Source organism: Neovison vison, chromosome 4 (genome assembly GCF_020171115.1).
Source record: "Neovison vison isolate M4711 chromosome 4, ASM_NN_V1, whole genome shotgun sequence".
NCBI classification, from domain to species: domain Eukaryota; kingdom Metazoa; phylum Chordata; class Mammalia; order Carnivora; family Mustelidae; genus Neogale; species Neogale vison.
The window spans coordinates 206,564,465-206,590,839 of NC_058094.1; the positions used below are offsets into that span (position 1 = coordinate 206,564,465).

Here is a 26,375-nt window from a genome sequence, read left to right on the forward strand (position 1 = left end):
ACCTTTGGAATGCGAGGCCTGTGTGACCACTCTGCGTAGGAATGCTGTGGGGAGTTGCCTTCCCCGAAGCTTTCCTAGCCCAAACAGCTGCCCTGTGATCTAAGATACATGTATGGATTGTCCCCTAGGCTACGTTTTGCAGAACTCATAGAACACACAGATCAGCATATCCTATCTTTCCTGTAAACAGATCCTCCTAGTTCCATTAAGACATCTTATCACCCATTAGTGCTTGAGAAACAGAGTGATAAAGATTTATGATTATCCTGAAGCAAGAATAAGGTGAGAGCAAAAAGCAAAGGGTCTTTGCCTCTGAGCATTGACCCCCTTGCCTTCTCCTCTCTTTCACAGCAAAGTTTGGCATAATCTTTCTTCCATTGGTACAGGGACTGCTGGCCATTCCAGGCAACAAACACACAAAACTATATGAGCGATGTGTTACCTAATCTTACTGTGATCATCACTTCAAAATATATACATATATCAAATCTTCATGGTGTACACCTTACACTTGCACAATTACATCACAATAAATGTAGAGAAACCAAAAAAAGATCCAAGATGAGCATTTTAAGGATTAACCTCTGCTCACTATCATAGGCCCCTACCAGAACCACACATGCCACTACTTAAAAGATCACCCTCCCAACTACCTCCCACTGTTGTCCCACTGCCAACTTGTCATTATCAAACATGCCAAACATATTTTGATCCTCAGTTTCTACACTCTTCTTAATCTTTCTTCTGCCTAGAACATAACCCACAAACCACATCTTCACTCAGCAGAATCCACCTTACTCCTATAAGACTTGACCAAAAGCTATTTGTCCTTTCCCCAAGTTTCCCAGTTAGAATGCATCATTCCCTCCACTGGGCTCCTTTAAAACAATTATCTGCATATACTTCCATTACTAATCCTAGTCACAGACTTATTCTGATAGATCTCGATAATTGGCAATTTATAGTAGTTGGCTTTCCACTAGATTTCAAGTTTCCTGTTGGAGGGGAATTTATCTTATGTATCTTCATTTTTTTCCCACAGAGGCTGAACTGTTCTCTTGCGTATCAATGGATATTCGGCACAAATTTTTTGAAATAATACACATGCACTGAAGACTCCCATGGCCATGGGTGGAGCCCCAAACAAAACCCATCTCAGTCAAGTGGTACCTGCCATGATGTCCTTAACTCAGTGTATGGCATTCACTAACTGAAAATATGCTCTGAAAAATAAAGCATAAAATCATTAATATCTGAAAAATAGACTAGTACAAAACTTAGTCTAGGTCATATGTAGGAAAATTTCAGTGAACGGATGCAATTAATTAGCAGTTTAAAAAGTCATTCTCCCTGGGCACCTGGGTGGCTCAGTGGGTGAAGCCTCTGCCTTCGGCTCAGGTCATGATCCCAGGGTCCTGGGATCGAGCCCCACATCGGGCTCTCTGCTCAGCAGAGCCTGCTTCCTCCTCTCTTTCTGCCTGCCTCTCTGCCTACTTATGATCTCTGTGTGTCAAGTATGTAAATAAAATCTTAAAAAAAAAGTCATTCTCCCACATAAAGATTTTATAATTTAATATATTATAATGCAGCTCCAATAAAATGTCTACCATTCTCACTTTTAAAGATTTGAAGACGTGGAGGGTAATGTCCCAGGAACACAGACTGATTTTCAGTGCATGTGCTATGAAAATTAACCACTTTTCATTTATACCTTACACTGACCCTTCTGACAAGTTTTTAAAACTATACCAACTTATATTTCAATCATAATCTTATAGAAAAAGGAAGGGGAGGGGAGGGAAGGGACCTGGAATGAAAATGAAGAGGAAATCCAACCACGGCTAAACGTAACATTTTCTCTATCTTCGTGTTCCTTGAAGAAATTATACCAACAAGACATACTGAAATTTTTAAATGAAATAATGTTTGAGTTGCTCACATCTTACCATGAAGAAGGAAGTACAGCCAGATTATACTAGGTTACACTAGTTGTCAGTATAGTACTCACTGCTACATACTTGCAGTAAAAAATAAATTAATTAGTATGATATAATATATAAAATATATTAAAATATATATGATATATCACATAATATAAATGATATAAAATATAATATATGAGACATGATATTGAATGTGATACATATCATATATAAATATATGCAGTTATATATGTAACTTTTTATATAAACATATAGATATAACTGGTTTCACTGAAAGAATAACCTTGATGAAGCAGTAAAACTTATTGATTTTTAAAATCTTGACTGGAGTAAAAATCTTTGTAGTATCCTGTGTAATGAAATGTAAAGTACACATGAAGCACTTACATTACAGACTGAAGGATGATGTTTGACTCAGGGAGAGATGAGGGGGTGTATGTATGGGGGCAGGTATGCAATCCTTTCTCTTGTGACCTGAACTAGCCACCTTTTAAATCATACATGATTTTTTACTTGGAAAAACTGACAGATAAACCACAGGTAGTGGACTTGGATATCTGGAAGTTTCTTCTCAAAAATGAACAAAGTAAACCTGTTAGCTCAAGAAAAATGGGGGGAAATTTTAACGGATGATAAATCTTCAGCTTTCAAGTAAAAATTAGCACTTTGGAAAAATCTGCATCCTCTACAAATTTAATCGTTTTTTTCTGATCAGACCTTCCTGATTATATTGGTGGTGATATTAATAAATATAACGTTTTATTATTATATAATAAAATGTTTTAACATTTAAAACAGATATATGACTCAATGAACCAATGTGATCCAAAAATTTCAAAATCTTCCAAAGTTAAAATATTCTTTCAAAGCACAAAAGAGACCAACTAGATTTTAAATTTACTGATACAACCTCGGATTCTAGACTAGAATCAACCTTTATGAAACATTATTTGTCAAATTGTGATAGAGTATCAATGATAATTGAAAAAGATATTAACATACTCTTCCCTTTCACTACATATCTATGTGAGACCAGATTTTTCCCCCAATATTCTTCACTTAGAACTTCAAATTGCAACAGATTGAATGCAATAGAAATAAGAAGGCAAGCTATGTTCTATTAATCCACACATGAAAGAGATTTGTAAAAGTGTCAACAATACTACTCTTCTCATAAATTTTTTTCTTCTGTTAAAATAATTATTTTCATTAAAATGTTAACTATATTGAGATGTAATTGGTTTATTACCTATGTCAAGATGTAATTGGCTTATTATTGTTACTTTTCAGTGAACTAATAAATAAATACATTAAATTTTATCACTTTAATTTCTGATGTGGATAATCAACACATATAATACAAACAAAGGCTTTTTTGGAGTTCTTAATAGTTCTAAGTGTAAAAGGTTCTGGAACCAAAATGTTTGAAAACATCTGATTTAGAAAATACATGTTAGGAATCTACATAATTTGACAGAAAGAAGACAAACTCTCTAGTGATGCTTTTTATTCATTTGAGTTTGGAGTCTTGTTCTACAGATTCAAAGATCTATACGTCATCTATTCAACAACTCTTTCTCAGTTCCTGCTATGGGCCAGGTGTAATAGGAAAAACCAAAAACGTTAAGTCAAGGATCTTGTCATCAGAACACTCAGTTTCCACTGCTATCACTTACATCTTCTGAAAATTCTCGTAGTGATTTGCACACACTCATTTCCCTAAAGAAAGCTAAGAGAGCATTGCTTCTTAAAATGACAAAGAGGCCCTTACCATAAAATGCTACAATCAGAGTTTTAATGTGGTTATTTAAAATAGATGAGGGGCATATATTTTTTAACTCACCATGGAAAAACCTCAAAGTAAAATCTAGAAGATTTGAGTCGTTTTTTTAAAATATCACACTTCCGGTGAATCAAAAAAAATAAAAACTAACCTTCAAGGTATGACCATACCCACAGAAATAGTTCCATGTTTTAACAAAGCATTCCTATTACAAAAATTATATTAATAAATCATAAGAGCTATTAAATGTTACCTAAGATCATAAATTTTTCAGAATGGAAGGCTATAGATTTATTAAAAGCAAGGAAATTTGCTCAATGTTGCATGGAATAGAGAATGAAATTTTCCAATTTAGATATTATTACTGTTTTACTGGGACATCATAACTACTGCCCTAAACGTTAAAAATTTTATAATTAGTAATAGAAAGATATATTAACATTTTTGGCATCTAAAATTACTCAATAAAACATGAAATATATTGATAAGCAGTTTTCACATAAGGTAGAGGTAATCTAAATTGTTTCTATTTTTCAGTTTTACACTTCTATACACTTTGTAATGACAGAATATAAAAGAAATAGAGAACACATATTTATTCATACTATTTTGTTTTTCTTATTAAGTTTTAACACCCATATTTTATCTCCTAAATGAAATATGAGTTTTCATGGGGCACTACGTTAGTCAAATTATATCTTTGGCACCCCTAACATCTTATTCACTGTTCTTCACACAGCATACATTAAGCATGATAACATGTCAAATCACCCTTCAATTTACCTTAAAATGCTTAGTTACAAAGGGATAGTCATATGTATTGATTTACTTTTTCCAAGACAGATGACTTGTCTATAACATGCTGTTATTGTTTTCACTCTTTATAACTCCATCTGCAGGAATATTTTGTTGGGCAAACAAAACACGTACATTTGAATTTTTTTTTTTTTTAACAAGCTTTAGTTCACTTTATTTTTCTTGTATAAAACTATGTGATAGCCACAGCTGGAGCCTGGGTCCTCTACACAGAGACTCTGGTGTGGGTCTTCACAAGATGGTCCGTGAACTCCTGATAGGGAGACTTGGTGAACACAGTCTCCTTCCAGAGATCAGGGGTGAGATAGCTGTAGGTCTTGGAGATGGCATCCAAAGTAGCCTTGGCAAAGTTCCCCAGGGTGGCAGTGCAGCCCCTGGCTGAGGTGTAGCAGTCGTCAATACCGGCCATCATCAGCAGTTTCTTGGGCACAGGGGCCGAGACAATGCCAGTACCTCTGGGGGCGGGGATGAGACGCACCAGCACAGAGCCACAGCGGCCAGTCACCTTGCACGGGACAGTGTGGGGCTTGCCGATCTTATTCCCCCAGTAGCCTCGCCGCACAGGGACGATGGAAAGCTTCGCCAGAATGATGGCTCCGCGGATGGCAGTGGCTACCTCCTTGGAGCACTTGACACCCAAACCGACGTGTCCATTGTAATCTCCGATGGCGACGAATGCCTTGAACCTGGTCCGCTGGCCGGCGCGTGTCTGCTTCTGCACAGGCATGATCTTCAAGACCTCGTCCTTGAGGGAGGCTCCCAGGAAGAAGTCGATGATCTCAGACTCCTTGATGGGCAGGGAGAAGAGATAGATCTCCTCCAGGGACTTGATCTTCATGTCCTTGACCAGGCAGCCCAGCTTGGTGACGGGGATCCACTCCTTGTACTCGTACATTTGAATTTTAAAGCGTTGAAAGGCATACATTCCTAGCTACTAGCCCCATCTTCTTTGGTGGTCGTATCTCCCTCTAGTTTTATATATTTATATCACCTGTATGGCTCATACCCTCTAAAAAGACCAAATCCTTTGGCTTGTACAAAAATTTTATAATTAAGACCAAATAATCCATTTGATGATAAATTACTAGAATTATAACCTAATAACACGCAAGAAACTACAATGGGTCTCTTTTATCTATAATAGCAGGTCTAAATTATCCTACCTGATTTTCACTAATATCCATATTCTCATCCAGCATATTAGTAAACCTTATTTCTCATTACTTAACCAACAAAAATATTTACAGTATTAATGTCCAGTTTTTATGCTTATATTTCTTATGATGGTAATTGAAGACTTACAAAGTTTTCCTAGTTTCTCCAATTGTGGAAATACTACTTGTATTTAAGTTTTGTTTCAAGTGAAAAAGAGAAAGAAAGAAAAAAGAAAGAAAGAAAGAAAAAGAAAAGAAAAGAGAAATACAAATACAACTGAAGAATTGTGAACTTTTCCTAATTTCTCTCCTTCTCCTCCTTGTTTCCCAGAGATAACTGCTATCCTAGGTACTTATCATTTCTATGTATGCTGTTATTCATTATATATATATATATATATGTATCTATAAAAATATATCCTATGCATTAATGTTTATATAATATTATTATAGCTTATAATATTTTGTTGTAATATGTTACACTATACAGAAGCTATTTATAAACTGAAATTTTCTAGATGTATTCAGGTAGGTATTTCATACTAACTGGTAAAAGATGGAATTCTTTCAAACTAAGATAAATAAAAAACAAGGATGCTAGCTTTTGCTACCATTATTCAACATCGTACTGGAGGTCCTAGCCAGTATTACAAAGCAGAAGGAAAAATTGAACACATATATACACACAAAGGGAAGAAGTAATACTATCTTTATTTGTAGACAATATGATTTTTTATGTAGAAAAGCCTAAGAAACCTACAGAAAATAGCTAAAATATGAGTTAATAATGGTTGCTTCATAGAAAATTTACTACGTGATTTCAAAACCTAATATAAAGCTATAATAATCAAGACACTGTGATATTAGCATAAACATAAACATAGGAATCTACAGAACAAGATAGCAAGTCTAAAAATAGACTCATACATATGTGTTCAAATGATTCTCACTAAAAGAATATTCAATGGGAAATGGGTAGTCTGTTCAAAAAATGATGGAGAAATAATAGGATGAACATATTTTTTTAAATGAGCCTCAAACCTTACTTTATACCATATTCAAAATGACCTTCCTATTGACCATAGACTTAAATGAAAGAGGTAAAACTCTACAACCTTCAGGAGAAAACTCTGGTAATCTTGAGATAGACATCAATTTCTTAGCTAGGACTAAAAATAGTATGATTTATAAAATAAAAAGTTGGTAAGTTAGCCTTCACTAAAGCTAAAAATGTCAAAAGACACTATAAAAATGAAAAGAGAAAATATTTATATTATTATATATAATATATAAAAATGTAAGACTTTTTTCTAGAATAATAAACTTTTACAACTCAGTAATAAGAAATCAACTCAGTTTTTAAAATGAGTAAAAGATTAGAAGAAACAATCAAAGAAGAAATGGAAATGGTAAATCAGCATACGGAAAAATACGATTAAGTAAGTAGAGGAACGCAGACATGCAGAGTAGATTCACAATGAGAAATCATTATACACCCACTAGTAGGGCTAAAATTAAAATGACAGACAATATCAAGTATTGGAGAGGGGTGAAGCGACTGCAACTGCCATATACAGCTGTTAGGAATACTATATACATTATATGTACTATATATATTATATATATATACTATATAAAATACTACAAATACTGCTGTTAGGAATACAGAATGGTGCACTCACTTTAGAAAAGTTTGACGGTTATGAAGTCAAACATATTCTTCCCATACAGTCCAGATATTCCACTCCCAAGTATGTGTCCAGGAGAATCAAAAACATATGTTCTCACAAAGAGTTGTACTTGCATGTTTGTAGAAGCTTTATTCATGTAGAAGCTATACTCAGCTGAAAATAATCCAAATTCTGAAAATAATCCAAATTCCATCAACTGATAAATGGAAAAACAAATTGTGGTATATTCATGAAAAAAAAAGAAAAAGGCAATGAACTACAGGCACAACAACGTGGATAAATTTCAAAGCTTTATGCTAAGTAGAAGAAGCCAGATACAAACTTGCAAAATGCATAATACCCTTCCTATTAATTTTTGGGAAAAAGCAAAAATATACCAACAGAAAGCAGATTAGGGAAAGGGATTGTGAGGAGAGGACTGACTGAAGGAGGCGGGAAGGAACACTTGGAGTAATGAAAATGTTCTATACCATGATTGTGGGGGTGGTTATACAACTGTATATATTTGTAAAAGAAAAACATCAAATTACACACTTAAAACTAATTGTCTTCATTGTATGTGTATTTTACTTCAATGAAGCTTACTAGGTAAAAATTACTGGGCTAGAAGGAACCTTAATGCCCATTTCTCAACCTCAAGGAAGTCATGGACATTAATATCCAAGACTCATATATGATTATAATGAGTTTTCAAAAGATTTTCCTTGACTTCATATTTATTTTATTCATTAGCTTCCAACTCTTGGAAATAATTTTTTTTTATTTCTATTTCTTCACTTTTTCATGTAATGTCTACCCCCAGTGGGCTTGAACTCACATCCCTAAGATCAAGAGTCGCATGCTTTACCGACTGAGCTAAGCCAGATGCTCCAGAAGCAACCTTTTTTGGTTTTCATTTTATCTCACTTCACCTGCCTAACCACAGAAAACTAATTTGACTCCATGATTCCCAGGTTTGGTTCCTCTGCTAAACACATGTTGTTGTTGTTGTTGTTGTTTTTCACTAACCAGTTTTGCTCTGCTTGTACAACGGCAGTTCTCACTAGAGGTGGTTACCATAGTAATTACTGTAATCACCACAGTCATTATGGCTGTACCTCCAGGCTAAGTTTCCAGGACTTGAGTTCTGGTCCCACCATTTGACTAGGTAAAGTGAATCTGTGCTTCAGTTTCCTCATCTGCAGAAACAGGGGTAAAAATTGTTCCCATTTCATCAGATTATTCTGAGAATTAAATGAGATAGTACACAAATGGAACTTAAAAATATACCTGGCACATCATAAGGACTCAAGAAATGTTAACATTTCTATTAGCCTCCCATTTTTCCATTGGAAATTCCGGAATTAATAATAACAGTGCTATGCAATAAAGTACCAAATTCAGATTTTAAATCCAGGAATTATACCCAACTATAACTTCAAAAGTCAACAGAAAAGTCATCCTCTACTTCTCAGTGTTTTAGGGCTTATGTTTTGCTGTTATTATTGTATTCTTAATTTCCTGGTTCATGTTACAATGGAAAGAAATGAATTAAACATTATGTTAACTGGATATTTCTTATGTCTCTTACATATAAGTATGTTTGCATTATGCATATGTGTATGTAATTTATCTTAACCTAATTTTTAATTTGGTATTCTTTAAAAGACTGGCGCTGGAGAAATTATTTGGATAGGAAAACTAGGAATACACAAGGCCTGCCTTGGCTTAACCTATCCTCCTACTATAAAGGCCTCCAAAGAAACAAATGTATGTGTAAAGTAAGCAAAGGAAGCCCCTTATTATTATTAGATTGAGTTGGGTTAGATTAGATTGCACGATTAGCTGTGACATTGGCTCAAGATCCATGGTAGAACTCTACAAACTAGGGGAGACAATATTATATGGAGGGATCCTTATCCCTATGTTAGCTAAGAAAATGAGCCAGTTATACAAACAAGGCCCAGTTTTGCCTTGAAGTAGGCCAACCTGCCCCAATCCTTCTCAGACCAGAATAGTGATCTTTTGTCAATAGCCCCAGGTAAGAAAGCACATCTACAGATTAAAAACTAATGGCCCTAGCCTGTTAGTGAGATCATCCCAGCCCCTCATTATTACTGCTCCTTCAGGGAATCCTTCACCAAGAGTCTTGTTCACTTGCTTTTAGCCAAAGGGTGATTCCACCCAGAAACCTAGCAGTCAAAGCTGAAATCTGATCTGTCCAAACCAACTTCTTTCTCCTTCGGTTGTGTGTGTGTAGGGGGGAGACTCAATGATAATAGAAAGTGCTAAGAGTTTACTTTCCATATAAGCACACCAGTTATTAAAATTGCTGTGAGAATTTAACTGTGACTAGTTATAATCTGATATAGTTTGCTATAGTATCCTTGCCAACTACTGATATTATAATCTGGGAAATATTTACCAGACAAAATATTTCTTCAGTGTTTAATAGTATCATGTTCACAATGTGAACTTCAAAGAAAACACTTTTAAAATCAGTACTTCGAATGACAGTGGAATGGCATAAAAGCTCATGCGGAAGGCAGGCATAAACCCTCAAAGAATAGCTACATTTGGCTTCGGGTGGTTTCTACAAAGTGCTTACACTACACAATGTGACATTTTGAGCATTTGGGGGAAATAACACACTTTTTAGTAAAAAGGATCTGATTTCAGTGATAGAAGAGAAGAATTCAGCATAGTAGTGACAAAATCCTCTTCTCTTAAGACTTTTCTATCAGTCTTTTCCTAGAGTCTTAGCTTTCTCGTAATTCGGGTTTCAGTTTAAGTATCACTTTAATGATGATGTCACCAACTTCTGTATCTAATCAGTCCCACCCTCCTCCCAAGATATCTCTGGTTCAGCTTTGTAATACTTCACATTTTGTACTAGTTTATAAAGGACTGCTTGCCCCCCAGACCTGCAACCTCCTGAGAGCTGGGACTATTCTTTGCTCACCACGGCTGGAGATAATCCTAGTAAGAACCAGCACAGAAAAGGCATTTATTAGTAATCTATTGAACAAATAGTTTGATGAATGAATGAAGATTGAGCAATTTTAATAGGCTACCTTCAGAACAAGGACCTATTTTGGTTCTTTTGATAGAGGATTAAACATAGAATTGAAAATTCTGGGTCTAGTCCCAATTCCTTGGCTTACTTTCTGTGAGTTTTGAATATTTAACTTTTATACATCTCTGTTATCAAATGGCTTAACAACACTCACTTACTTTCCCTCCCACGTAAGACTGTTAGTGCTAATGAGAGGCTAGATATATATGAAAGTACTTAAAAATGAAAAGTATTAAGATACCTGGGATTATTATTGTAATATACTGCAATTCAAGGTAATTAGCACTAAAAAGACTCAATATGGATAAATTTAAAATTTACCATCAAAAGAAATCTTTCACTGAGACACAAAATAAAAAACCTGAGAAATTATTGATAGGGGCTTATTACATATACACATTGCTTGAATATAAATCTCAAATGACAAAATTATTTTTCACCTCAAATACTAGTAGAATTTTGGCGATTTCAAGTCTGTGATGAGGACAGAAAACAATACACAAAAGTTTTAAGCAATTAAATTGCTTTTCTCAACCAGTATGTAGCTCATTTTATTTAAGCCCTCCTACTCTGCATTTCAAGTGACCTGAACCTACGCTAGAATTAATCAATTTTATGTCTTTGTGGCATTATTGTCTTTGCCAGGAAACTACAAAAATTCTTTCTAACTACAGTGATTAAGAAATCATATTCCTTGATTCACAAAGGGAAGTATTTGAAATCTTAGAGAACTATTACTGGATAACACCATGGCATTCAACATCCTATTCCTAATTCAAACCAAATAACAGAGATGGAAGAACTAGTCAGGTATTATGATTTCAAAGAACTCTTGAATACACAGGGTTAATTTTTTATGTTAGATTGAATTTCTAAGTATAGTGCCTTGTGCTATCAAATGAGACCACAGACCACCTAAGCTCAACATATAGGCCATTTAGAATGAAGTATCTAAAACCTGTAGTAAATCGCTAAAATTTTAAAATAGTGTATTACACTCATCTGCGAACACATCATGCCTGTTACGACACCCTAAAAATGTAGTAAAGAAGATGAGTGTTGATCACAATACTCTGAACATTTCTGATTCTTAGGGCTGTCAATTCTTAGGTTTAAAAAAATCATAAGGGACGCCTGGGTGGCGCAGTTGGTTGGACGACTGCCTTCGGCTCAGGGCGTGATCCTGGAGTCCGGGGATCGAGTCCCACATCAGGCTCCCAGCTCCATGGGGAGTCTGCTTCGCTCTCTGACCTTCTCCTCGCTCATGCTCTCTCTCACTGTCTCTCTCAAATAAATAAATAAAATCTTTAAAAAAAAAAATCATAAAATAGGTAGTAAGGTGGTTCTGGAAACATTTTCTGTTAAATGCCAGCCAAAGTTAACACAAGCTCAAATGTCATTTGGTTTATCCAAGTCCCTGTTCAAAGATATGAAGCAATTCAAAAATTCCACTCTTACCTAATCTCTATGAAGTTAGAAAGCTTATTTTGACAATGCCAAGGATTTTGTATTTATACTTTCTTTCCAGCACATCATTTTATTATTGTTTCCTTCCTCTCTTTCTATATAAAGAGGAGTGTGTGTGTGTATATAACTGTGTCTATGTATGTTGCTGTGTATGTGTGCATATGCTCCACAGTAAACTTAAAAACTCTTGGCATTGGGGCGCCTGGGTGGCTCAGTGGGTTAAGCTGTTGCCTTCGGCTCAGGTCATGATCTCAGGGTCCTGGGATCGAGGTCCTCATCGGGCTCTCTGCTCAGCAGGGAGCCTGCTTCACCCTCTCTCTCTCTGCCTGCCTCTCTGCCTACTTGTGATCTCTGTCAAATAAATAAATAAAATCTTAAAAAAAAAAACTTGAAGAAAAAAATAATAAAAATAAATAAATAAAAGCTTAAAAAAAAAAAACTCTTGGCATTGGAAATTTACTTTCTAGTTAGCTCTGTTGAAGAGCATAAAGCTACTCAGCCAAAACTGTCCTTGAGTTTTCTAACAGTGTTACTTAATTTTCATAAACATTTTGTGTGTGGAGGTTACTAGAAAATGTATGGACTGGTTATTTAATGCTTCAATACCAGTGAAGCATTTTGCCATCATGCTCAAAAGCCAAAAGATCACTTCAAGTAATGCAAAAAAAAAAAAAAAAAATCCAACATGAAATGGTATTTGTTTATTCATACATTAGCATATAATTGTCCAAAGTAGTATCATTTAAATTTTACATTTGCAGCTCACTTTAAAAGCTCATATGGTTCAAACTGATGAAACACACAACATGTAAAGGTATAAAAAGCAAATATTATGCAAACATTGCTATAAAAATCTCATTTTTAAAACAATATCTGATAGTTTGTGCTTATGTAGAGCATGTTTAAAAAAAAAAAGGAACATTTTTCTCATCCAAATCTGGTTAATTACAGGCTTTAATAGTAGGAAAATGCCATTCTTTTGCCTCACCCCAACTACTTTCTGTGTATAGAAAGTTCTCTTTTTGGTTTTGGTTGAAATATTTGGAGTAGGATCAAAAAGATATACCTAACTAATTCTTATTTAAATACTACCTGGAAACAAATGTACTGAAATGTAGTCTGAAGCTTTTTTAGAGGGCCAGTATCATTTCAAAAGATAAACATGGGGGTAGAAAGATCAGAGAACACTTACTTCTGGAAAAATATACAAGGTGCAGCAAAACACTGCAAGTTTTTTTAAATGCCTCTTAGCATTCTAGAACCTATTGACTCTAGAATTTGTGACAATTCAGAGATGTTTTATTTCTTATTTTTTTTTACTATGTTATGTTAGTCACCATACAATACATCATTAGTTTCTGATGTAGCACTCCACGATTCATTGTTTGCATAAAATACCCAGTGCTCCATGCAATATGTGTCTTCCTTAATACCCATCACCAGACTGAGATTTTTTTTTTTAACAGCTAAATCAGCAAAAGAAAATGTGTTTTCTTCCCTAGTAAAATAAAAGCATTAAATACAAAAAAAAAAAAAAAAAAAAAAAAAAAAGCTAAGCCCTGTACTAATGTTTTAGGTATTTTGGAATTATGGTTAGAGAGTACTGGCTGCAAGAGGATGATTACCTTCTCTTCACTTCCCAGGACAGAGACTAATGTAATTACACAATTAAGGAGTATTTTTTCACGACACTGGTTAAAATTTAAACAATCATGAGAATACTGTTTCCTGGAAGGTGAAATATACTTCAGGAGTCATATTTACTATCCATATGAATTAATTAAGAGCCCAACATCTGAACAGTATAGAAGTTCTATGTATCAATATTTCCACTGGGTAGTTTCTCAATTCAACCTTATTAATTTTATTTATTTCAACATTTTTCAAATACTACATGTATACCCCTTCAACCCCAACAATCACAAAAACAACCACAATAAGGATAACACAATTATATCCGGGTTACAAAGAATGTTTGATTTTATTTCTAATGATACTTAAATAATTGAGTCTGCTCGAAAGACCTTAAGAAGTTACCTGAAACTGTTTTCTATAATCATTTTCCAAGATTCATTAAAAAAAATAATATTTTAGAACCTCGATTTTGGTTGATGCCAATACAGAGATAAGATCTCTAACAACAACAAAAAAGGGTAAATTCAACAGTACTGAAACAACTAGACATCTGAATCTAGACACAGACCTTATACCCATCAGAAAAATGAACTCAAAATGGATCATAGACCCAAATGTAAAATGCAAAACTATAAAATTCCTGGAAGATAACACAGAAAAAACCCCAGATGACCTTGTATATGATGATGACTTTTTAGATACAACACCAAAGACAAAATCCATGAAAGAAATAATTGATAAGCTGGACTTTATTAAAATGAAAAGTTCTGGTCTACAAAAGACAATGTCAAGAGAATGAGAAGAAAAGCCATAGACTGGGAGAAAATATTTACAAAAGACACATGTGATAAAGGACTATTATCCAAAATACACATAGAATTCTTAAAACTAAACAAAAGGAAAATAAACAACAGAGTTAAAACATACACTAAAGATCTGAACAGACACCTCAACAAGATATATCGATGGAAAATAATCATAAAAATATGTTCAGCATTATATACCATTACAAATTAACACCACTGCATACCTATTAGAATAGCTAGAATCCAGAACACTGACAACAGCAGATGCCAGAAAGAATGTGAAGCAGTTGGAGCTCCCATTCATTGCTGGTAACAATCAAAGTTAGTACAACCACTTTGGAAGACAGTTGCACAGTTTCTTTTTTCTTTTTTTTTTTTTTAAAGATTTTACCCATTCACCTGACAGAGAGAGATCACAAGTAGGCAGAGAGGCAGGCAGAGAGAGAGGAGGAAGCAGGCTCCCCGCTGAGCAGAGAGCCCGACGTGGGACTCGATCCCAGGACCCCGAGATCATGACCCGAACTGAAGGCAGCAGCTCAACCCACTGAGCCACCCAGGCGCCCCCAGTTGCACAGTTTCTTACAAAACCAAATATATTCTTACTTTATGATCTAGAAATCATTTTCTTTGGTATCCACACAAATAATTTTTAAAAACATATGTCCACACAAAAACCTGCACAGGGATGTTTTTTACCAGCTTTGATCATAATTGCCAAAACTTGGAAGCAACCAAGATGTCCTTTAATAGATGAATAGATAAATAAATACACTGCAGATAAATATACTGTAATACATACAGACAATGGGATCTTACTCAGTGCTAAAAAGAAAAGAGCAATCAAATGAGGAGTTAAAAAAAAAGAGAGAGAGAAAAGTAAGCTTGAATGTAGAGTACTAAGTGAAAGAAGTCAAGCTGAGAAGGCTACATACTGTAGAATTTCAACTATATGACATTCTGGAAAAGGTAAAACTATGGAGACAGTAAAAAGATCAGTGGTTGCCATGGTAGGGGGTAGAAAAGAATGAACAGGCAAAGCACGGAAGATTTTTAGGGCAGTGAGACCATTCTATATGACATTATATTGGTGGATACATGTTATGATACATTCATCAAAACCCATACAATGTACAGCAAGAATGAACTTTACAGAATTCAGATGATAATGATGGGCCAATGTAAGTTCATTGATTGTAACAAATATACTACTTTTTTCTGGATATCGATGGTGGGGGAGGCTGTGTATGGGTGAGGGCTAAATGGAAAATCTCTGTACTTTCTACTCTGCCTTACTGTAAACCTAAAACTTCTGTAAGTCTACTTTTTAAAAAAATTATGAGAACATGACAAATGTGAGAAGATTCTTGAAGGTAATATATTCTTTGCCACTTTCTAAGAGATTATAGGTATTGTATAAAAATTTAATTTTTCATATATTTTAAACCTCATTAGTAGATATTAAATGTTATTATTTTATAAAATAATTCATTGGGCTTTAAAAATTAAATACTGGATATCTTACAAAGTAAATTTAAATAATTGAATCTAATGTTAATAGAGAGAGATAATGGTGGGAATGTGCTTTACTGCCTCTTTCTCAACTGAGGATTCTGGGGTTTGGTTCAGTGTTTTGGGTATTGGTTTGGGTCTTCTCAGTTTGTGAAAATTCATGGAGCTATAGACAATGCTATGCTTTTTTTTAAAGTAAAAAAGAAAAAAGGCAGTAAACATGGTTCCTTAAGTTTTGATTGAAGCAAAGAGGGATAGAAATAAGGGTATATACATTTTTACATAAGTTTGCAGTTAATATAAGGATAGAAAACAAAAAAGAAGTTAACGAGAGCTTCAAGGACCTGAGAAGAATGGCCTTTTGGATATATCACTCAATAGGCTGGAATTTCTTAGTGTTACTCATGAGCTAGTATAAATCCTAGGGACACCTGTTTAAAGCTATAGTCAGCAAAGAAAACTGTAAGATCTGGGGAAAGTTAGAGCTATCCTAAGCAGAATTAAGAGTGAGATAGCAATTAGTAAATATCTTTCTGGGAGACTTTAAGGACAGCCCTTCACCTGCCAAAATGTGTATTTTCATTTCTGTTTGAATTACTTTTTAAAAATGGATAGGGCTTTGGGTTATGGACACTGGGCAGGGTATGTGCTATGGTGAGCGCTGTGAAGTGTGTAAACCTGGCGATTCACAGACCTGTACCCCTGGGGCTAATAATACATTATATGTTAATAAAAATTAAAAATTAAAAAAAATGGATAGGGCTTATGAGTTGAACTAATTCTATCACGTAAAGTCTATTCTACTCTTTTCTGTGGGCATGGACAACTGTATGGTTTATACACTGTACAATTGTTCTCTCTAATTGAGTTGCATGTAACCAATGACCTACACCTAAATCCTTTGCATAGGTCATAGGTGTCTCCTCCACAGCCTATGTCAAATTGAGTTTCTGAATAGTTTCTTAAGATAGGAGATATACTTTATTCTAGAACACATTCCCTGAACACTATTTCAAGAAACAGCTTCCACCCCTTTCTCTCTCATGTCATCTTACTCTGGACGAAATGGACTAGTATGGGCTTTATACCCTCTTATTCCAATACCTCACCCTATGGTGCTAATAAGAAATGATGGGTTCAGAAGGTGACTACAAGTGAAGAGTGAACTAAAATACTAAATAATCCTTAAAAATAGATTAATTACACCTTGAAGAAATAAATTCATTACAGCAACACAGTATCACTGATTATAGGAGATCTATCAGATGCTTTGAAATCTAAGATTTGTAAGGGAATATGTATGAGTGGGTGTGGTTTGGGGGTAAATTCAGGAAACATACACAGAAGATTTATTCTTGTCAGGTGGCAGAATGAAAAAAAAATAGGTTACCATTTGTTGATTATTCAATGTGCCAGGCAATCGTGCTAAGCCCTTTAGGGTGAATTATCCCATTAAATGCTCACAAAAAGATGCCAAGGTAGGCAAGATTATTATTCTCATTCAAAGATGAGAAGATCAAAGTTTATAAAATGTAAGTGACTTATCCAAGGACTTCCCACCTAAGTAGGAGAACTGGAATTTTAGTTCATCTCTGTAGCAACTCAAAAGCTAATGCTCTTAGCTGCTTGTCACCATCTTGATCAGTGAATGATCACAAGGGCAAATAGAAAATTATTGGGAAGAAAAGAGGGTAAGAGGAATGGAAAAGAAGTGGGAGGCAAAAAGGAAAATAAAGAAAGGAAAAGAAGTAAAAAACAGAAGAAGGACAAAATACAAATAGCTTAGTGCCAATATATAAAAGTTAATAAATGTTTGCTAAGTGAATGTGCATGGCATTTCTAAGTAAATATCATAAATAGACATTCCATAAACATTTTTTAAATTAAAATTTGGTCAGTGCTCCCTTAGCTACAGACAAAAGTGTGTATATGGTTCAAAAGAAAAGTTATTTTATAGTGGTGGTTTTCGAATATAAGAAACCGAGAAAAACCAAATCCCCAAAGTGTTAACAATTAGGCACCTGAATTAAAAAGAATTTTCTCATTCATATCCCTCACTTTCAAACTAACTTCTTGATTAAACTTTAATGTAATTATAAGAGTTAATAACCTTAAAGAGAAAAATAATCAAGTCTCCATTATAATTTTCGGGTAGATTCTTTCTGAAGCAAAGTATCACTTGAAAATAATTACCCTTAATAACATGGGAGCTATTCCATTAAATTCTTTTCCTTCATTAAAAAAAGTACATAATTTTGAAGGAAACAGAAAAAATAATGAGAAAACAAACCCCATTTGATCTACTCTACACTCATCAGATGCCCATACCAGCAGTAATGCACTTTCCCATCCACTTTTGAGAATGTTGTAAAAACAATCATATTTCTGTTCCTATATCAAGAAGCTGATGCTGCTGGGGCAACCTCGTTGATTGGTGCCATGGCAGAAGCATCGTTTCTGACATCTGCCTTGCTCATTCCTATTAGTGATCCTTGTATGTAGTGCTTTTTAATTCTGTGTTTTTCTGGAGTCCCAAGTTCTCAGTCCATCATCTTCATAAGATGATCCAAGTACTAGTCACTACTGATAAGATATCCTCCATATTTAATACAGTTTATCTCTCTTTATTAAGCACTTTCTATGTATTCCACCTTACGTTTAGATTTCACAAGAACCCTAGAAAATATTATCATCCCCATTTTGTAGATGAGGACACAATGATTTAAAGAGTTTTGTGACTTGACCAAGATCACCAAGTGGTGAGCAGCTAACTGCATTCAAACTGAAGAGAAAGCCTGGGCTTCTGATCACTATGTAAAATACCAAGTGTCCAGTGTAAACTCCAGAAACTTCCCACTGCCCCAAATCCTCACTGCTCCCTCATCCTTCATTCAAGACTTACTGCTGTATCCCAGTATGGACTCGAGGCCAGACCTTAACCCTCAATTACTAAGCCCACAGCACCTCATCTGTTCCTGGGATTTAAACACTTACTCATAATTTTTTAGCACATGATGAAGTTCAGGAATTACAAGAATAAAGAATGAGTAAAAGCAGCCCACTGAGGTGAAAGAAGCTGAGTAGGACCATACGAAGAACTAAGGCAATGCCATTGATTTGCCTCAAGCTTTTATTCGATGTTGGCTCCAGCTTGGCTCACATTTAAGTGTTTATGTATTAAGGGAAGAAATGAGAGATTAATAAACCTTGTCCTTTATGACTATAAAAGAAATTAGACTTAAAAAAAAACCCATCATTTATCACGTTATTCAGTTAAGAAACAGGGGCAAGTACATTTACAAGGCTAAATTTCATAATGACTTAACTTGTAAGATTAATATTTTATAACCAGCATGAAGTTTCCTTAATCAGAAACTGAAAATTTACCTAATTTCAAATCAGCCTATTTATTTATCTTTATATATTTGATATTACTAAATATATCATTCATTTTTTAAAAAAATATACAGTATTTCCAGGAATACTTTACTACCTACAAACCTTCAGCTTCAAAAATAAATTATATAATGTACTTCCAAATTATTAATAATTATTTTCTCAGTTTTATTTCAAGTGAGGTAATTATCAAAAAGGATACTTATATTTAAGATTAACACACTTGACTTTCATCATGTTTGACTTCACTTTCTCTATTTACTAAATAGGTAATATTTAATCACAAGGAAGTTGTGCAGCATAACTTGTAGAGATGACATTTTTGTCAGTTTTTCCAGATATTGACATTTTATATCTCATTTTCCACTTATAGAAGTAGATAAAAAGTAGTGCAAAGCCAGTAACTTCCATCACATACATACTAAGATACTGAATTAGCACCAGTAAAGGAATTGTTACAGTTACAAACAAAGATCATTTGGAGAAGGTAAGATATCTGTCAAAACCATTTGGTTTTTAGTCAAAGCCCAGTGTCTAGAACAGAGCCAGCCTCCCAATAATTCTATCTTCCCTGGCTCCCTCCTCCCTTTCTTCCCATTTCACTTGTGTTTTCATTTTCCCTTTTGAAGTACTTTTGAAGTTCTCTCAGAGGGACTGCTGGACCTGTCTCCTAACCTTACCACCCCCGTCTTCAATCTCACTTCCTCCAGTCTGCAAAATACTGCTGTGATTATTTTTTTAAAACACAAGCTGCAGCACTTCATCGTCCTGTTCAAAAAGCTTCAGTTCCCTGTTGGCTACTGTGTCACCTTCAAACACCAGAATTTGACAGATTTCTGACCCAGCCCAAGCTCATCCACCCAGTCTTATTTCCAGACTGCTCTCTTGCCACATTCTTGAATTCTTGCAATGTAGATTCTTGGCTTTTTTAGAATGCATGTTCTTCCCTATCTTCTAGCTGTTATTACACTGTTTTAGCTGTTTCATTTCTTAAATTCCACATATGAGTGAAATTGTATGGTATTTTTCTTTCTCTGACTGACCTTTCTCACTTAGCATAATACACTCTAGCTCTGTCTGCATTATTGCAAATGGGAAGATTTTATTCTTTTTTATGGCTAATATTCCATTGTATATATACACATCTTCTTTATCTGTTCATCCATCAATGGACTGCCATTAATGCCTTTTCCCCATCTTGTCCACCTAAGAAAGGTCACTTTCCATTTGTAATTTAAATCGGATGTGTTGTATTCTTTGAGGCCCTCCTTATGTATTTTCCAATCTCAGCTTTATATTACATTCTTATAATACTCATGCTGCTATCATATCACTTGTCAAATACAATTCTTGTTGGTCACATGTTTATGTCCCTCCTCTGTTACATTACGATATCTGAGAACACATAGAACCATGTTTCATCGGTCTTTGTATTCCTAATGCCTAACATAGAACCCTATTATATACCTTTATAAGATTATCAATAAAATGTATGTGGGATAAATAAATGATTCATGAAAGATGAAATAGATATAAACAATAACAATAAAAGACAACAATAAGAATATTTATACGCATCTGTGTTTTAAAAATATACCTTTACCTTTACTTGAGTATGTAGAGAATTTGGAGCTGAAGAGCATTCAGAGATTAGAATATTTTAGTATAATCCATCCATTTAAAAGGTGAAGGCAAGAGGTCAAGATGGGCTCACAACACAGAGGGAAAGTAGTGGGCGAGTTCAGATAAAAGCCTGGGATTCCAAGACACAGTCAAGATGCTAAGCACTATATGACATATTGTTGGTGATTTTAATTAGAAACAACAAAATTGTGATTTTGCTTTTCTGTTTTTTCAATACATTTTTGTAAATCAAATTATTTCAAATATTTTCCTTAAAATACATTTCCAGAAATAATGATATGGGCTGAGCAAATACTCTTCTGGAAAAAATTACACTAATATCTACTCTCACCAAGCATATTTAGAAGAACCAATGTAATTACCTTTTGATAATTACTATTATAATTTTCAAGTCTTTGTAAATTTGACAGGTGGAAAACAATCTTTTATCACCGATTAAATGATCTTTACTGGGGCACCTGGGTGCTTCAGTCAGTTAAGCATCTGCCTTCGGCTCAGGTTGTGACCTCAGGGTCCTGGGATGGAGCCCCTACCTGGCTCCCTGCTTAGCAGGGAGTCTGCTTCTCCCTCTCCCCCTACTTGCTGCTCCCCCTGTTTGTGCATGTGTGTGTGCACGCTCACTCTCACTTTCTCTCTCAAATAAATAAAATCTTTAAAAATAAGTAGATGATCTTTAATTGCTAGTGAAGGTTAATATTTTTTTCAAATGTTTAACATTTACAAGTTTTGCCAACTGATTTCTTCAAGATGTCATCATTGATACCAATTACGGTGGTTCTTTTAATATTTGAGCTATTATCCTTTGACACAACAGCCCAAATATACCTCCTTCCTTATATTCTGTTTTAAAACTGTGTTTATGATAATTTTTAATATCTGACAGTGCTAAAATTTTACTAAATCAAACATGTCTATTTTCCTGTTATAATTTCCTCATTATCTTATTCAAAAACTTCCCCATTCAAATTCTAATGAATTGAATTTTCTTCTCTTGCTTCTTTTTCACTTAACTCTTAATAAATTTCAAGTGGATAAGACTTTCATATGGAGGAATCATCTCATTACAGATCTTACTGTAAACTGATAATCAATTAATAGAGTGTCCTTTCCTACCAAGTTCGAAGTCCACCATTATCACATCATAAATTCATATGGAAGTATGTACATGTATATGTACAAACTGATTTGTTTATTATCATTATATCTATTTATTATCATTATATATTTCTATCTGGTTCCATCTACCTATTCAGTACTAGTTCCATATTGGATTGATTATTATAGCTTATCATTAGGTTTGAATATTAAATGTTTGGTAAAGATTAATTTTTCCTCAAAATCATTCAGTTTTTATTCATTTATTCTCACAAATAAAATTTAAATATTATTTCAAATTCCAGAAAATACTGCTTTGTCATTTTGGCTGGAATTATACTAAGCCTGACTACAGATTTACTCAGAAGAGATTAACATTTTTTCTTGTAATTAGTTTTTCTGTTTACAAACAAGTTATGTCTCTCAATAAAGTTGTCTTCATAGAGGCCTTTCATATTTCCTGGTTTAATTTATTCCAAGATATTTTAAATATTTTTTGCAAAAAACATAGAGTTTAATTTCCAACATATTAATCAGTTTCTTATGTTCTTTGTGTTTTAATATTAATTTTATATTTGATCATCTTCCTAAAGTAAGTCCTTTTAACATATTTTTCAACTTATTGCCTTCAGATGAAATAATTTGAAAATACTCATACTACTACTTTTTCATTTTTAGTAGTAATCTCTGTTATTTTTGTTTCATGTTTCACCACATTGGTTAAAATTTATAGAATATTAATAATAGTGGTAATAGGACTAATCCATCTCTTTAATAGGAACAACAACTATAAATATATAATTGGTTATAGGCTGAGAGAGATGTACTTTATCATGTTAAACATCTATTCCATTTCTAGTTTATGCTTTTGTACTTGTAACAGAAATGAGGGATATATTTTAATCAAATGGCTTTACAGAATCTCATATTTATCACTGTCTTATTTGACCTATTAATATGTTTATAGTACATTTCCTAATATTAAGTCATACCTATTTCTTTTAGCTAGCTTAAAGTTATTTCATTCAAATAAATTTGCTTTAAAATCAGACTATAGTGTTTAGAGACACTCAAAATTGTATATTTGGAAATAGCATTAAGTACATGAAATCAATAAGGTTTCTTTTTTTTTTAAGATTTTATTTATTTATTTGACAGAGAGAGATCACAAGTAGGCAGAGAGGCAGGCAGAGAGAGAGGGGGAAGCAGGTTCCCTGCTGAGGAGACAGCCTGATGCAGGGCTCGATCCCAGGTTGCTGAGATCATGACCTGAGCCTAAGGCAGAGGCTTTAACCCACCGAGCCACCCAAGCACCCCAATCAATAAGGTTTCTAAAGAAAATAAGGTACTCATAAATTCTCCCTCTATACCAGCCTCTGTGATTAGATTAGTGTTCCCATAGTTTCCTCAGAATATTGAGCACTGAAATGGTTAGACACCGTCTCACTGGGGAGTCTAGGGAAGCTGCTCATTCCTCTTCATGTCAGGAAATTCAACCACAAAATGAAGACTAGCATTAAAAAACTCCAAAAGTTGATTCTTCTCTCAGGTTCTCACAGTTTCTATGTGATTTTTAACTGTGTCCCCTCTGGCCTAATGAAAACTCACCCATTTAAGGAAGCAGTAAAATTCTGACTTCACAGGGACATCACACCCTCTCAGGTTTTCATCTCTCTGCTCACTTTGCTCAAATTTTCCCCAAAAGTCACTTAGAGAAACTTCCCAATGTCCCTTCAACCACAGTGAGTGCCCCCCAGGACAGCCAAGTTGGTACTACTTGCCCTTTGCCACTGATAATTTGGAACAGATCTGACATTCAACTGAATTTTGGCTAATGAGATTCAAGTTTCCAAAACATTAGAATTGAGACTTAGAAATACATACATGTTAATTTTAATAGGTATCCTGAAGAAATAGCTAATTTCTAGAAATGTAGATGGCCTTCTGCTATCTACCCTATGGACCTAGAATTAGGGAAAACCAATATAAACAGAACCGAACAGAGCAGAGAGATGTTGGGATTTCTGAACAGTTTTTGTTCTTATATCTGGTCCTTTTCTTAGACCCTGTTGTATTCTGCCATGGGGTTTCTTGACATACCCTCATAAATTCTTCCTTTTAGCTTAAGCAAGCTGAAGGTGGTTTCTGTTACCTACAATCAAACACTCCTGATTAGTAAGCCACTGTGTTTGCCCTGACCCTGATGTGAGCTCACGTACTAAGAAAAGGAGTGAGGAGATGGCATTGGAATTCTATCCAACACTTTCTCTTTATGATAAATAAGGTTCTCATGGCAACCAAAAAATCTCTGATTCTATACAAGATGTATTAATATTTTATTGCCTCTAGACCAGAACGAAGGAATTGACATTGTTGCTTAAGTTCCTGAAAAATCTGAACTCCTCTGCTTTATTTTATGTTTTTCTTTTGATAAATCTTTAGATTTAAAAAATTTATAGAAACAGTGTTTTGTTCAAATGGTAGCAATGAAAGTAATCCAAAAGTCAGGGCTTTGTTTCCCTCTGGCTCCCCAAGTACAGAGAAAAGGTTGAGAAAAGTTGTAAGGAACACATGAGTAATTCCACATATGCTATGAATCAGAGAGTGCTTAAAATACACATGTAGAATATGGCTCAGGTAAATTCTTCCATTGATGAGAAAATATCAGCTTGAATGATTAAATGCAATCAAACCACCATTGTTGCTTAAGTCTTTGACAGAAATACCGCTTTGTAGTTTAGTAGTTTGACTAAGGGTTTCACCTTTAACTAGTTGTTGTGTTATGGAACAATCCTGGCCTGAAATACTAATCATTTATCATTTGAAATTCTCAGATGACTGTTATGTTCTCCATTAAACAAGAGACTGGAAGAAGCATGACCTTTTAAACCAAGTATCTTTAAACCATTGTCTACTTAGGCATACTGCACACAAGGTTACAATCTCAGCAAGACCAAGTTTTAACCAGTTACTTTAATTTTATACCAATGGTCTGTGCAGCACCCAGCTGTCAGGGCCCCTTCACCTCCTGCTGTTACAAACTGGAAGAGTCTCCCTTCTTACCAATGACAAGGTTTTATTTACCACCTCAAATTAAAAGGGATCATGAAAAGCAATTTGCCTTGATATCTCCTTAATGTCAGAAAGAACCAGTTAAACAACAGTTTTTTTTGACACCCAAATTACACTTTAGAGCAGACATTGTCCAATATTTAAATGGACATTATTAGGTAATTCCATCCAATTGGTCAATTTTTTTTAATTACTTAAGATTACCTTTTGTAGCTCAGTGATCCTGACAGAAAATATGGAAGGCTATACTATACAAAATGGACAGTTGCCTTCCAAAGCTCATTCTTCAACAGCTGGTAATAGCTATGCTAAGGAAACACTAAGTACACAATAATTTTTTGTTGTCACGTAAGTAAGCAGCTCTGGGTCTAGTCAAGTACATTCTCAGCATTTCCGATATAACACACTGATCTCAAGGAAACTGGGGTTTGGTCAATGGTTCTCTCATACTTCCAGGCCTTGGGAAGTGAGGTGGCCATCTCACTAGGTGAGAACACGGACCATCACCAACACAACCCACTCAATTGACATGAAATTAACAACATGTAATCGCTGTTAGCTAGGTTCCTAGCACATATTTTAGGTATCTACCTCCAGTTCCTATGAAAGCCCTGTGAAAGGCAAGGATATTTAAGTTGGGAGATTTGATGTGTGCTCCATGTAGCTATTAGGACATTTCAAGATTCTTCTAGGACCAGCAAGTAGCACTAGGAGAAGTAGAGTGTCCAAGAGTATGGCCACCCCTTCAACCCAGTAACAGACTGAAACGTAATTTCTGAGTAGCATTCTTTTGAAGATCAAGTCTGAAAAGCAGAGTATAAGGGAAATGCTCTTCATTTATTCTTAACAGGATATGGTAATCCCCATATCATCAGAGTTTGAGAAAGTTGTAAACCAAGATAAAGAAGACTATCTCCCTCCTGAAAACTCTTTTAATAAAATACCCTTCAGTGTTACAAGCATTACATTCTTGGCTTTAATTGTGGGTACAGGTGCAGAACAGCCAAAGAGAAAGCTGCTTCTTTTATATAAAATTTTGTTAAATAACTTTGCTCATATTATTAGGTTGTCAAAGTCCCATATGATACAGTTCTTGTAGATAGAGTTTCTCAGAAAATTAGTCCTCTCTTAAAAAATAGGTAGACTTGCTTCCATCACAATGAAAGTTATATATCCCGGGGCGCCTGGGTGGCTCAGTGGGTTGAGCCGCTGCCTTCAGCTCAGGTCATGATCTCAGGGTACTGGGATCGAGTCCCACATCGGGCTCTCTGCTCAGCAGGGAGCCTGCTTCCCTCTCTCTCTGCCTGCC

At 34.7% G+C, this 26,375-nt stretch overlaps 2 protein-coding genes across 4 annotated transcripts in view; both read right to left on the reverse strand.

Moving 5' to 3' along the window:
• The window catches only part of GRM8 (glutamate metabotropic receptor 8), a 737,958-nt gene that overhangs the window by 242,487 nt on the left and 469,096 nt on the right, over nucleotides 1-26,375 (reverse strand). The gene's annotated exons all lie outside the window — the stretch shown is intronic.
• LOC122905038 (40S ribosomal protein S2-like) lies at nucleotides 4,724-5,425 on the reverse strand. The gene has a single exon (XM_044246510.1). The coding sequence runs from the start codon at nucleotides 5,378-5,380 to the stop codon at nucleotides 4,748-4,750; it is 633 nt and encodes a 210-aa protein (XP_044102445.1). The 5' UTR covers nucleotides 5,381-5,425; the 3' UTR covers nucleotides 4,724-4,747.